At 37.2% G+C, this 13225-nt stretch overlaps 1 protein-coding gene across 4 annotated transcripts in view; it reads left to right on the forward strand.

Annotated features, from left to right (window-relative positions):
• Positions 1–13225, forward strand: part of ESRP1 (epithelial splicing regulatory protein 1) — a 56983-nt gene that overhangs the window by 39177 nt on the left and 4581 nt on the right. For 2 of the 4 annotated variants that reach the window (XM_045861443.1, XM_045861444.1), the window contains exons 14-15: positions 1965–2115; positions 5512–5621. The exons of 1 other annotated variant lie outside the window; for it this stretch is intronic. In XM_045861443.1, coding sequence (XP_045717399.1) covers positions 1965–2115; positions 5512–5586 — 226 coding nt within the window. In that variant the 3' untranslated portion in view covers positions 5587–5621. The remainder of the gene's footprint in view (positions 1–1964; positions 2116–5511; positions 5622–13225) is intronic. One more of the 4 variants, XM_045861445.1, reaches the window with a different exon arrangement.

Consider the following 13225-nt stretch of genomic DNA (forward strand, 5'->3'; position numbering starts at 1 on the left):
AATCAAAATATGTGTACCTTGTAATTGTCATTTTATAACATTAAATTATCCATTTGGATAACTTTGATCTTTTTATTTTACCTCAACTAGAGTCTGTAGTCATTAGATACCTACATTTAATTTATAAGCAGTGTTTGGCCAAAGGCATAGAATATTCCAGGACAGAGCTATAGAAATAAGTTATATATTGTGGAAATGAACTGCTTTCGTATCCAGTTTGGAATGTCCGAGTAAGTCGTAGTAAAATACACAAAGTCTTCATGGTCTTGGAGTATTTGAGTTAGTATTTATCAGATATTTGACATGAGCATATATAGTCTTTGGATAAATGGTGGTTGTATGGGGGGAAAGCATTGAACTAGAAGTTGAGAGGTCTGGGTGCTTCTTCCGGTTTGGTGAAGCACTTGACCTTTGAGAAATTATTTAACTTCTTTCTGCTGTTACACCTCTGTAAAAATGAGCAGGTGTGGCTGAACGATGACTAAAGTCCTATTCAGGCTTAACAAGCATTCCCTCCCAGTTGCACACAGATGACTTTTAGTCTCTAAACAGGCTCTCCTCAGAGGGAGTTGTAAAATGTCTCCAGGTGACGCTTGAACAGGCAAACACATTGAGGATCACTGCTGTAGAAACTGAAAAGGTTAAGAGTAGCTTGATGTCAACAATATTTTCAGGCTCCCATGTTTTTAAAACGATTCAGTAGAATGGAGGTTGTGGAAATAGCAAAAGTGAAATAACAAATTATTGCATTGTATGGTTTATGGAATAATTTGCTATGTTTAATCATTGAATCTGAAGAACAATTCTGTGAAACTTGAGAGATGCTATCATCCCCATTTACCCAATGATATAATTGAAGTTCAGAGAAATTCAGTGACTTGCTCAAATTTACTGGCTAATAAAAAAAGGAGTCTGTAAGTAGATGCACATCTGATGCCATTTCTATTAACCCATCGGTTAGGATTACATAGGATAGATAGTCTCAAAGATTTTTTTAGTCTCTTCCAATTCATGTTTACTTGTCTTTGAAACAGGATAATTACCTACTGAGAGAGATTTATAAGTGTTAATAATATATGCTTTTTTAGGGTTAATAATACAAAACTGTGGGTCTTTATTGCTCTTTAAGCTGATAACTTGTTTAAAAATGTTTTGCCTATATTTTCAGTTATGTGTTTCTGGCCAGTAATTGTGGTGGAAAACAGATTGGGTGGGGGACAGGGTCAGACTAATTTTATAATATGGTAGGTACTTGAGTTGCCATATAAAGAATAATTAGGAATTCAATTGTTTGTGCCCCTTGAGGGTAATAGTTGTAGATATACCAAGAGGGACTTACGCATCAATTTTCCCCTTGCATTAATGGTGATTGATTTTAATTTGTTGTGAATCTGTTCCAATTTACCCACCACCTCCTTCTCTTTTCAGTCAGGTTGGAAGAAATAACTCACAGATGCTATAGTACTTTACTGTATTATTGAGCTACACTCACTGCTGTACCTTTGCTTGTGCTTATGGGTAGAACAGTCTGTTCCTTGGAGAAATCACTCCAAATACTTTTGATCTCTGTGGCTATGGTTCCTATTAGTCCTTTGCATTTATTCCTTTTCATGCCTTAGTATTCCTGGTAACTAGCCAGTTAATCATCAATGAGCTGGGCTTTGGAAGTGGTGCTTTGTGGTTGAGTGACTTCGAAGGCTAATTCTCTCCTTCCTGTCCATTTAAGGATCTCAGAGAGAACTGGGGAAGTCCTGCATTTAACTCTGCATTAACCCTTCTACATTTCAACTTTTGGCTTTTCTAAAACAGCTGTGATAGTTCTCACTTGGCTTGGGAGATATATAACTCTGAGAATTCTAAGATCACCTTGAGAGAGTTCTGTTTCCTTGAGTAACTAATGTTTTCAGAGTAAATATTCGACATTGTCTGTTCTTATTGGTTCACTGTACTTTCTCTCCCTTTAGCCCCCCAGGTTCGCCCAATAATCTTGGCTACTTCCCTACAGCTGCTAATCTTAGCGGTGTCCTTCCACAGCCTGGCACGGTGGTCAGAATGCAGGGCCTGGCCTACAATACTGGAGTTAAGGAAATTCTTAACTTCTTCCAAGGTTACCAGGTCAGTAGCTTGAAGAAGAAAAATATTCAGTGCCCTTAATACTTAAATTGATTTGCCTAAGATTGCAGCCAGGAAGGAAGCCGATTCTCTGAAACTCGTGATTGTACAAGTGCTACTAGATTGTCTATGGAGGTAGAAGGAACCAGGGAGTCAGAGTCAGGAGGACTAGTGTGAGTACTCACTTCAAACTCATCCCTTTGACAAGAGTAGGGGTTTTCCACGCTCTTCTTATTGTTTCAACTTAATCTGTTGGTGCTTTTTTTGGAAAAGGTCTTTGGGACACACAGCTGCATGGATTTTGCCATCTAGAATAGGATTGGCTAAGGAGTTTTCCTCAAAGTCAATTATTGGTGAACACAAAAATATTTAAACACGGTGTTGAAGTTGAGTATTTAAAAATAGTTAGAGGGCTGTCTGCCTATCTGGGAAAAAACAAAGGAGATGGTAACTCCTTAACACATGCTGGAAGATACTCAGTGAGCCTTTTACGTAATGATCTGCAGTTAATTCTTGTGAAACTGACAGTTACTCTTGTCACCATTACCTATGTCCATCAGTTTTCTGACTTAAGCAAAAGAAAAAAAGGGAAAAAAAAAAAGAGCTGTTTCTTGGTACAGAGCTCTTTAACAGTGAGCAAAATCTCATTGCCATCTCATCTGAGCGGACACCTTTCCTTCCTCAAATCATAATATCCAAAACCCGAACAATGCTTTCTTGCAATATCTAAAAGTCGTTATCACATGGTCTTTTAACTGCACCAATGACTTTCTTCTTGGAGCTGAACTTTTGCTTGAATCTTCAGAGTTGAGAAGTTTTTATACGCATCATTGTCAAATCCTAAAATAGCCCTTGGTCATTTAGAGTTGGGCATTTTAAGGGCTGTTCCTGCAGAGGCTGTCTCACTATGAGAGTGGGTTTACAAGCTTGGCGTCCATGAATCATGGAGGATTGCGGAGATCAACTAAAATTACCTCCCTGGGGCTGCCCCAGACCTACCAAGTTACCATAATGGTCTTTGAGGGCTTTTAACATACAAAGGAAATTTTCTGACAAATGAAGGAAATCTATGTCTGATGGTGAAAAACTAAATGAAAGTGGACATTCTTACCAGAAGTACAATTTTTTTTTCAGAGATCAGTAGCCACTTTACTTCATCCCTAAACAAATAAGCTCTTGCAGAGTTTTTTTTTTAAGTTACTTTCCAAACTTTGATTTATTACATTATAAAAGAAATAGAGAATTTTATCAAAGCCTACTTAAAAGGTTGCTTAATCTTGTGGAGTAAACATTTGAGTGTTGTATTTTTTCCCCCAATTGTTTTTTCATTCTAGAAAGTGCAAGCAAAGTTTTAGGTTTTAGTGGTCAGCTGAATTCATTTCTTGTTTATTTTGACTTTTACATTCACACTGAATGGAATTAAGCAGTCATACATACAAGTTGGCTTTTGCAGGTATTTATTCTACCACAAATAAGTAATAACGATTATTTCTGGATTTGTGGCTAAAAGATTGACATACTTTTAAAGTGAGATAAAATGACTTCAGTCTGCAGCAGTTCATCTCCCAGTAGCTCCTAGGAACCATTCAAGGTTGGGGTAGAGTTATCTGGGATCATCAGAAACAGAAAGGCTGTGCAAAATGATTTTATCTCAAGGCATTTGGTCTTCATTTCTGAAGTGCTTGGAATTTATGAGCTGACCTAATGAGTTAGGATTATGTAGGGACCTCAATTTTTCAATTCAGTATGTCAGTTTTCTCCAATGTCTTCAATGCACATATTCAAAACCATTTGTACCTAACCCAATATCATATCACTATTACATAAAAGTTCATATTTTCTACTTTCTCTAAGACTTCATGCTTTTCTTACTATTTTCTGTTCTCAATTATTTTGAGAGAAGAAAATAGCCACTAGCTATGGAATTCCAGATTCTTTTGATAACTTTTGGTCAAAAGACCAATTCAGAGGATGAATTTTTAATCTTTAATTACTGTGTATTTATTGATGTTGCTCATTTAATGGGAGGTTTTCGTTGATTTCTGGTCATTTATTCATTTTACACAATTATATAATTTACTTATATTAAGCAATTCCTTGGTAATAATTGGTTGAGAGAATGAAATCTCTTGACGGTTTGATTCTGTGTTTGTATATCTTGGCCTAGTCAGATAGCTCAGTTGGTTAGAGCATCATCCCAGTAAGCCAGGGTCTGTAGGATTCAGTCTCCAATCAGGGCACATGCAAACAGCAACCAATGAATGCATAAATGAGTGAAACAGCAAATCAATGCTTCTCTCTTTTTAAAGACTAAAAAAAATATTGATATTATAATGGTATGTCATTCTCTATACATACATTATCTTTCAATACAATTTTTGGATGTATGTTTCCCCTACCCTCAGGAAAATTCCTTCTATAAAACAACTCCAATTTAAGTTTTTCATACTTCATTAGGGGTTTGAGGGGTATGAAGCTGAAAGGGGCAGGATTTCCACAAAGCGAAGACTTCCAGTGGCCTAATAAGCAAGCTGCAGGGCATGGGTTCTGCTAGTGAATCTGCAGTCTTACAAAGTTAGAGTACATGAGTTAGGCCTGTTTTGATAAGTGAAATCAATAGAATGAGGACTGGATTTATGAAGACAGACTACCATGAAAGTATTTGGTTATGAAAATATCCTAGTAATGAAAATAAATCTGCATTTATATTCTAGTCGATGGGTCTGTTATTCTGAAATGCACTCTCAAAAATCCTTAGATAACTCCCCTTTAAGTTTTTCATTAGCTCTTTGCATTTTATTTTATTTTATTTTATTTTATTGTCAGTGATTTTGCATTTTCATTAAGTGCTAGTTTTGTTTCTCCTCTAAATACTGATTTTAATTGTTGTCACTTTGGTCCTTTCACTACTAAGATTTTTACTTGCTGTCCTACAGAGAGATTAGATCAGTATTACAAATAACATCTATACCATTTAAAGTTCACAGGGTTGTTTGGACATATTGGGCTTATTTTACAATACTTGCAAATAGTTGCTCAAATATTTGATATGTAGTCATACCTGTGGTATCATGGAAACTGTACTTGTTAGCAGGATCTGAAGTTCTGGTGATATTTATTGTGGTTTGGTGTTCTCTTTCTTTCTTTATTTACTTTTAATCTATGCGTTCAATCTAACCTTCCTCCTAGAAGGGGTTTTTAAGGTATTTAGACATGTTAAGTAACAATTGTAGACTTGGAATTAACAGTGGTGTATATGGCTTGTACCAATGTTAACTTGTTTTCTATCATCTAAATATCCTGTAATTCTGTTGATAGATGTATTCAGTTGAGATTCTAATCATCCATAGTGACAGTTTGTCCATCTTTTGATCCTGTTTGTTTTAACTTGCATTTTAGTATGCAACCGAGGATGGACTTGTACACACAAATGACCAGGCCAGGACTCTGCCCAAAGAATGGGTTTGTATTTAAGGGCCCCACCAGTTAGACCATCCTCAGAGAAGAAGGTAAGGCTCTGTGATATGAAAGGTAAATTATAAAGGGCCAAACAAAAAAAAAAGTGAAGAATCCAAAAGTGTTTTTAAGGAATCAGGTATGAGGTTTCCTCTTTTCTTTAGCATGATGTAAGAGTGTCAGAAATCCTGTGGGGGGCGGGAGTGGATATAAGTAGATAATACCTATGCAACATTTATGCATAATAGTATGTTGTTTGGGATTAGTGGAAACCTTTTTATTTGGAAATTCACTTGCTGTAGCTCATGTGGACTGTAAGTTAGGAATGTTTTTTTTTAATAGGTATATTATGCTAAGTGAAATCAGCCAGTCAGCAAAAGACAAATACCATATGACCTCATAACTAAAATCTAATGAACAATATAAACTAATGAGAAAAATAGAATCAGAGCCATGGAAACATGGAACAGACTGATAAGCTGTAGGAGGGGAGGAGGAAGGGGGAAATGATGGAAGGAAGAGGAAGGGATTAATCAAAGAACATGTATGAATGACCCATGGACATGGACAACAGAGACATGGACAATGGAGGGGATTGCCTAGGGGAAAGAGGAGTGAGCTGGTTGGAGGGAGGCAAAAGGAAAATTGGGACAACTGTAACAGAATAAACAATAAAAAATTGAAGAAGAGAATAAAAGAGAATTAGAAAAAATTGACATAAAAATCAAGTAACATAAAATTAATCATTTTAAAGTATATAATTCAGTGGTATTTAGTGCATTCACAACATTGTACAGCAACCATCTCTGTCTAGTTCCAAAACATTTTTAGCTCCTTATTTTCCCTGCTCATAAATCCTGGCAAGTAATCCAATCTACTTCCCATTTGTATGGATTTGCCTATTCTGGATATTTCATATAAAATGTGAGCTCTTTGTAACTGACTTCTTTCACTTCTAATTTTTTGAGGTTCATCTGTGTTGTAGCATGTATCATTGCTTTATTCCTTTTTATGGCTGAATAATATTCCATTGTACAGGCATAACACATTTTCTTTATGTGTTTATCCACTGATGGGCATTTGTGTTGTTTCCACCTTCTGGCTATTGTGAATAGTACTGATCCTAGCATTTATGCACAAGTAAATTTAAGTTTTTAATTTGGGGGAGTGTGTATCTGAGTGGAATCACTGAGTCATATATTAATTCTACTGAGTTGGATAGACTCTTTTTTCCAGTTGCCTTTTTAAAAAAAAAAATTGCAGTAAAATATACATAACATAAAATTTACCATCTTAAGTGTACATTTCAGTGGTATTAAGTACATTTCACAGTGTTGTGTAACCATCACTTGGTCTAGCTCCAGAACGTTTTTATCTTCTCAAACTCTATTTACAATAAATTACCATTTACCTCTTCCCCCAGCCCCTGGCAACTACCATTCCTCTTTCTGTTTCTATGAATTTGACAATTCTAGGTACCTCATAAGTGGAATAATACAGTATTTTTCCTTTCGTGACTAGCTTTTCACTTAGTGTAATGTTTTTAAGGTTCATCTGGATATACTTTGAATGTGATTTATTCCAAAGTGATTGCAAGGTTTTTGTTGTATATCTTTTTCCTCTTCTAAAACTAAATCTGGAGGAAAGGAACCCTGGTAAAGTGTCTTTGAAATGAGTCATTTTATTTTTTTTCCTTTAAGAGCACTGTATTCTGGGTGAGGCTCCTCAAGAAATGGAGGTGTAGGGACATGTCCAGGAACTGGTGTGGCTTATTTCTTTTTTATTGTATTACTGGGTTTGCTGAAATTGGATTGCTGACATGTTATTTTCAAATTTTGTCGACACTTTCATGGCTGAGAACCCCGTGGGCTTTTAACCATATGGATTCTAAATTGAAAACAGGGTTGCCAATACAATGTTAACCTTGAGAAATGACCATTGGGGTCCCATTCTCTCATTGTGAAGTTGTAGAAACTCCAGTTTTGGAAGTGATGATTTTCTGCCATTTTCAGTGAGGTTTCAAGATATCTTGGTACTACCAGAGAGCACCATGCCCAGGCACTTAGCAGTGAGAATCGGATATTTTCTAGTGTAGGTCATAGTGGTGAGAACACATTATTCAACCTGTTGATACTCATTTTGGTTTGTACTTTATCTTTCCAAATGTTCTTTATTCAAGCCCTTAATGATGGCTATGAATTTGATAAGTATTACTGTCTTGTAAAGTAAGTATATTGAATAAGAAATTATTATAAATGGAAGCTTTTGCTATTACATTAGAAATGTCCTAAATTGACTTATAACCATTACTCAGTACGTCTAATTCTATCTTATCTTTATGAACTTGGGGTCATGATAGAATAACAAATCAGGTGCTTTGCTAAAATCCAGGTGTTTGCATTTTCTTATCCTAATAACATCAGGTTAATCTGACTTTATATTAGAATTGCAAAAAAAATCACATAGAAATACTTCGCTGGGCGTGAGATCCAGCGAATAGGGAGGGCGGAGCAGGGGGGGTCGTGCCACTTTTTGGCCAAAAACTGCTGAACATCCAGCATGGTGTGGGCAGGTGTGCTTGTAGATCACTCATCATGAAATGAACAAATACCTTGAAAGAGTCTTAAAAAAAAATTCACTGAAGCCAAACACAGCTTCTCACAATCTAGCTAATACACTGATGAGGATGGGTTCCTAGAACACTGAGCAGGGGAAGCGTGTACTACAAGGGGCTCACCTTCCAGAAGATGGTTGTTTGGGTCCCCCCTGTATATTCATATATATTTTTCTCTTCATTCATATCAATATCAAATTTATCACAATTCATACTTTATACCAACAGAGTGGCTTCCATTCACAAAGCATTAAAGCACTAAAACACTTTTATATTTACAATCTCATCTGACTATTACCACGGCCCTGTAAGGCATCATGGCAGGTTCCCATCACACCATTGGACAGATGAGTCATACAGCTAATAACGAAGCTAGCCAAAAGATCCAGAACTTCTGGCTTCGGGTTTTGGTGCAATCACCAGAAGCTGGAAGAGGCAAAACACATTGTTCCCTAGAGCCTTTGGAGGGCGTGCAGTCTGACTGACACCTTAATTTCTGACAACTGGCCTCCAGAACTGTGAGAGAATAAAGTTCTATTGTTTTAAGCTGCCCAATTCACAGTAATCTGTTAACAGCAGCCACAGGAAACTATTGCCCCAATAATATAGTGCTCTAAAAATGTATTGAAAGAATGATGTCACTGCTGATGATAGGATCAGATAAAAGTAGCTTTCCACCTTGTTCTGTCTTCTCTTGTAGCTTCGTCCCCTCAACCCAGTCAATATTAGTTGAGTACTCCAGGAACTACCTCCAAGGACATCTCACAAGCCATTGAGGAGATCATAGGGGGCCCTCCAGGGAAGGAGGGTTGGTAGCTAGTTAGGAAATTTCAGGTGGCCAGAGTTTTTGGTATTTCACCACCACTACCACCACCACACACAAACACACACACTCACTGTAAGCTTCAAGTCTCATATTCTTAGGGTCCCAAAGGGTCAGAGTGAACTTATAAAGTTAAATGTAAACAAGTGCTTGGATGTAACTATATTGTATGTATATGTAGAGATGACAGTTCTTTATATGTGATGTTTCCCTGCTCAGTAAAATGGGCATAAATTTCCTTTACATATGTGTGTGTGTGTGTGTCTCTCTCTCTTTTTGCTGGGAATTGGGGAAATGAATGAGTGTAAACAAATTTTAGAAACTATACAGTTCTTTGTAAATACAAATAGCTGTTTTGTTGGTGTATTAACAATGATATAGGGGCAATATTTTTTACTATTACCTGCATCCCAGTCATCATTCGGATTTCACCATCAATGTTATTTCTCTATTCCAGGATCCAGTTTTGGATTCCATGTTGCATTTAGATGACTTGTCTTCTTAGTGTCCCCTAGTTGATGTTGGTTTCTCATCTTTCCGTGTTTTTTGTAACCTTGACACTTTTGAGGTATACTTCCTTTAGGTATTTTGTGAGCTGCCCTTTACTTTGAATTTGTTTGATGTTTTTCTTGTGGTTAGACTGGGATAATGGGTGTTAGGAAGAAACCCATAGAAGTGAAGTGCCCTTTCATCACATACTATTTGAGGAACCATACCCAGGTGACATCACTGGTGATGTTAACCTTGATCATTTGGTGAATATCTTAGTCCATTTAAGCTATCATGACAAAATTCCATGGACTGGGTGGGTTATAAACAACAAACATTTACTTTCCTACAGTTCTGGAAGTTAGGAAATATAAAACAAAGTCTTCATAATTTCCTTTGCCTTTTGCAAAAACTTTTGTCCATACCAGGTATTTTTGGAGACTTTTGTAACGTGTTAAGCCTGGCGTTGTCACAACAGCTAAGATTTATGCAAAAAGACCTCTGTAGTTTCTATTGGAAAATATTTTTTAAACCTGGCCTCTTAAGTGTATAGTTTGGATTACTTTGCAGATTGAAAATGATCACTGTCTTGTGCAATATAACTGATTTGGGGGTGGGGGGATTCTACAGTGACAACATTTTAGTTACTGTCCAAAAAATCTATTAGTCTTTGGGTAAATAAGCAGCTTTCAAAATTAGACAAGGTTTCTCTCTTCCTTTTCTAAACAGTATTTATTTTTATTAGTGGGCAAGAACAGCTGAATAAGGGTTGAATCTATTGATTTAAATGACAAAAAGGCTATCAAAAAACTTTCTTTGATTAAAGAATCTGAGTTATGGATTTTACTTTTGATATAAGGCAGAAGAAACTGTTCCTCTATCTTAACAAAGAAATCTCAGACATGACTTTTCAGAAAAGATATGTCAAAATTACTATAAAGAGATAATCAGGATTTCAGGCTTCTTAAGGGGTTTAGGCTCATTCCCAAGGACATAACAGCAGTTAGTGAAATTCAGATATCTTACAACCATTCCTTGTACACAGTACTTTCGATGACAGTTTAGTGCAAAATAAAACGTTTTAAGATGGCTTACTGGAAAGGAAGGAGATTCATGATGTTTGCTGTTACAAATTCAAAATTTGTAATAGTGTTTGCTTTTCTGCAGCTAAAGGGGAATAGGAAACATTTTCTCCTTACAGGCCTGAGGGCTTTATTTTTGTTTGTGTTTTTGCAAGCAGCTAGTTATCTTCCGTTTCATTGTTAAAATACTAAAATTCCATTGGATACCACTGGGCTTAAAAATCATGTTCAGGAACGTTAAATATTTTTTATTTCTCCTGGCCTTTTTCACATTTTCATAAAATGTGAAGTGTAATTTTAAGCATCTACAGTGGTGATGATTCCTACTAGAATAATAACAATATGGGCAGGCAGTGTGGACTTCGTTGACTGGTGACTGAGATGCCCAGGGTCGACTGAATCGGGTGGGTCCATGGGCTCAATCTCAGTCAGATTCTGTCCATGAGGTACCTCCAGCAATTCCTGACATACAACCTTTCATCTCAACTCCAGAAGCAATCCAGGAATTGGGCTTCACTGGCCTGGCTTAAGTGCTACTCTGACACCACTATGGCGAGGAACACCTAGGGCTCTAACTGGCTATGTCTCAGTCTTTTGTTGTGCTCAGTGTTAAAGTTGCCTCTTAATGGGCTTGAGGTAGGGCAAGGAGACAGTTATTTAAGGAAAATTCAAGTAATAATGCCAAAAGAAGGGTAAAAATAGATAATAGACAATAGTGTTTTTAAGTCATTGGTAGATATAGTCTTATCTGTATTTAGCATCGAAGAAGCTTTGAACACACAGTATTTTATACTATGTGATAAATAACCACCACTTTTAAAATTTAAAAATTATAAAAAACACATTTTTAATGGGGGGTGGGGTTGGCCGGCATGGGAGTAAAAGACAGAAAACTACTTGAACAACAATTAAATTAAAAAATAAAAACAAAAAAACACATTTTAAAATTCTAGCAATAGTATTTCGCTATTTTTAAATTATTTTTTCCTTTGCAAATGCATTTTTTATTTTTTAGTATATTTTATTGATTATGCTATTACAGTTGTATCAATTTTCCCCCTTTGCCTCCCTCTACCTGGTACCTACCATTCCATCCAACTGTCTCCCCCCCGCCCCTGCCACCGCTTAGTTCATGTCCACTGGTTGTGCATATAAGTTCTTTGGCTTCTCTATTTCCTATACTCTTCTTAACATCCCCCTGTCTATTTTGTACCTACAATTTGTACTTCTTTTTTTTTAATGTATTTTATTGATTATGCTATTACAGTTGTCCCATTTCCCCCCTTCTCTCCCCTCCACCCTGTACACCCTCTCCCACCCACGTTCCCCCACTTTAGTTCATGTCCATGTGTCATGAGTTCTTTAGCTTCTACATTTCCCGTACTATTCTTGCCCTCCCCCTATCTAATTTTCAACCTACATTCTATGCTACTTATTCTCTATACCTTTTCCCCCCTCTCCTCCTCCCACCCCCCCCTGCTGCTAGCCCTCCATGTGCCCTCCATTTCTGTGGTTCTGTTCCTGTTCTAGTTGTTTGCTTAGTTTCTTTTGGTTTTGCTTTAGGTGTGGTTGTTCATAATTGTGAGTTTGCTGTCCTTTTACTATCCATGTCTTTTTCTTTATCTTCTTTTCTTAGATAAGTCCCTTTAGCATTTCATAAAATAAGGGCTTGGTGATGATGAACTCCTTTAACTTGACCTTATCTGAAAAGCACTTTATCTTCCCTTCCATTCTAAATGAGAGCTTTGCTGGATAGAGCAATCTGGGATGTAGGTTCTTGTCTTTCATGACTTGGAATATTTCTTTCCAGCCCCTTCTTGCCTGTAAGGTGTCTTTGGAGAAATCAGCTGACAGTCTGATGGGAACTCCTTTGTAGGTGACTGTCCCCTTATCTCTTGCTGCTTCTAGGATTCTCTCCTTCGTTTTTACCTTGGCTAATGTAATTATGATGTGCCTTGGTGTGTTTCTTCTTGGGTCCAACTTCTTTGGGGCTCTCTGAGCTTCTTGGATTTCTTGGAAGACTGTTCCCTTTGCCAGATTGGGGAAGTCCTCCTTTATTATTTGTTCAAATAACTTTTCCACTTGTTGCTCCTCCCCTTCTGGTACCCCTATAATTCGAATGTTGGAACGTTTAAAGGTGTCCTGGAGGTTCCCAAGGCTCTCCTCGATTTTTTGAATTCTTATTTCATCATGCTTTCCTGCTTGATTGATTCTATCTTCCTTCTGGTCCACTGTATTGTTTTGAGACTCAGATACCTTCCTGTCTCTATTGGCTCTCCTCCGCATATCTTCCTGCATCTCTTTTATGGTAACTTGCATCCTTTCATCTAAATTGCGCCCAAAATCAACCAATTCCGTGAGCTTTCTGACCACCAGCATTTTGAACTGTGCATCTGATAGATTGGCTATTTCTTGGTCGCTCAAAAGGATGAGTCCTGGGGAACTGATCTGTTCTGTTGGAAACATGTCTTATGTCTTTCCCTGTCTCTCCTTTTCTCTTTTTTTTTTTTTTTTTTTTTTTCCCGGTCTGGTCGCTCTTGTTACGGTGGGGAGGCAGAGCCTTAGGTGTTCTCTGGAGCTGGGCACCCCTGTCGCTAGATTGTGACGTTATATGTGGGGGCGGGGGCGGGAGGGAACAATGGCGGTAGT

Source organism: Phyllostomus hastatus, unplaced genomic scaffold, assembly GCF_019186645.2.
Source record: "Phyllostomus hastatus isolate PE091 unplaced genomic scaffold, TTU_PhHast_1.1 phas_scaffold_21, whole genome shotgun sequence".
Classification (NCBI taxonomy): domain Eukaryota; kingdom Metazoa; phylum Chordata; class Mammalia; order Chiroptera; family Phyllostomidae; genus Phyllostomus; species Phyllostomus hastatus.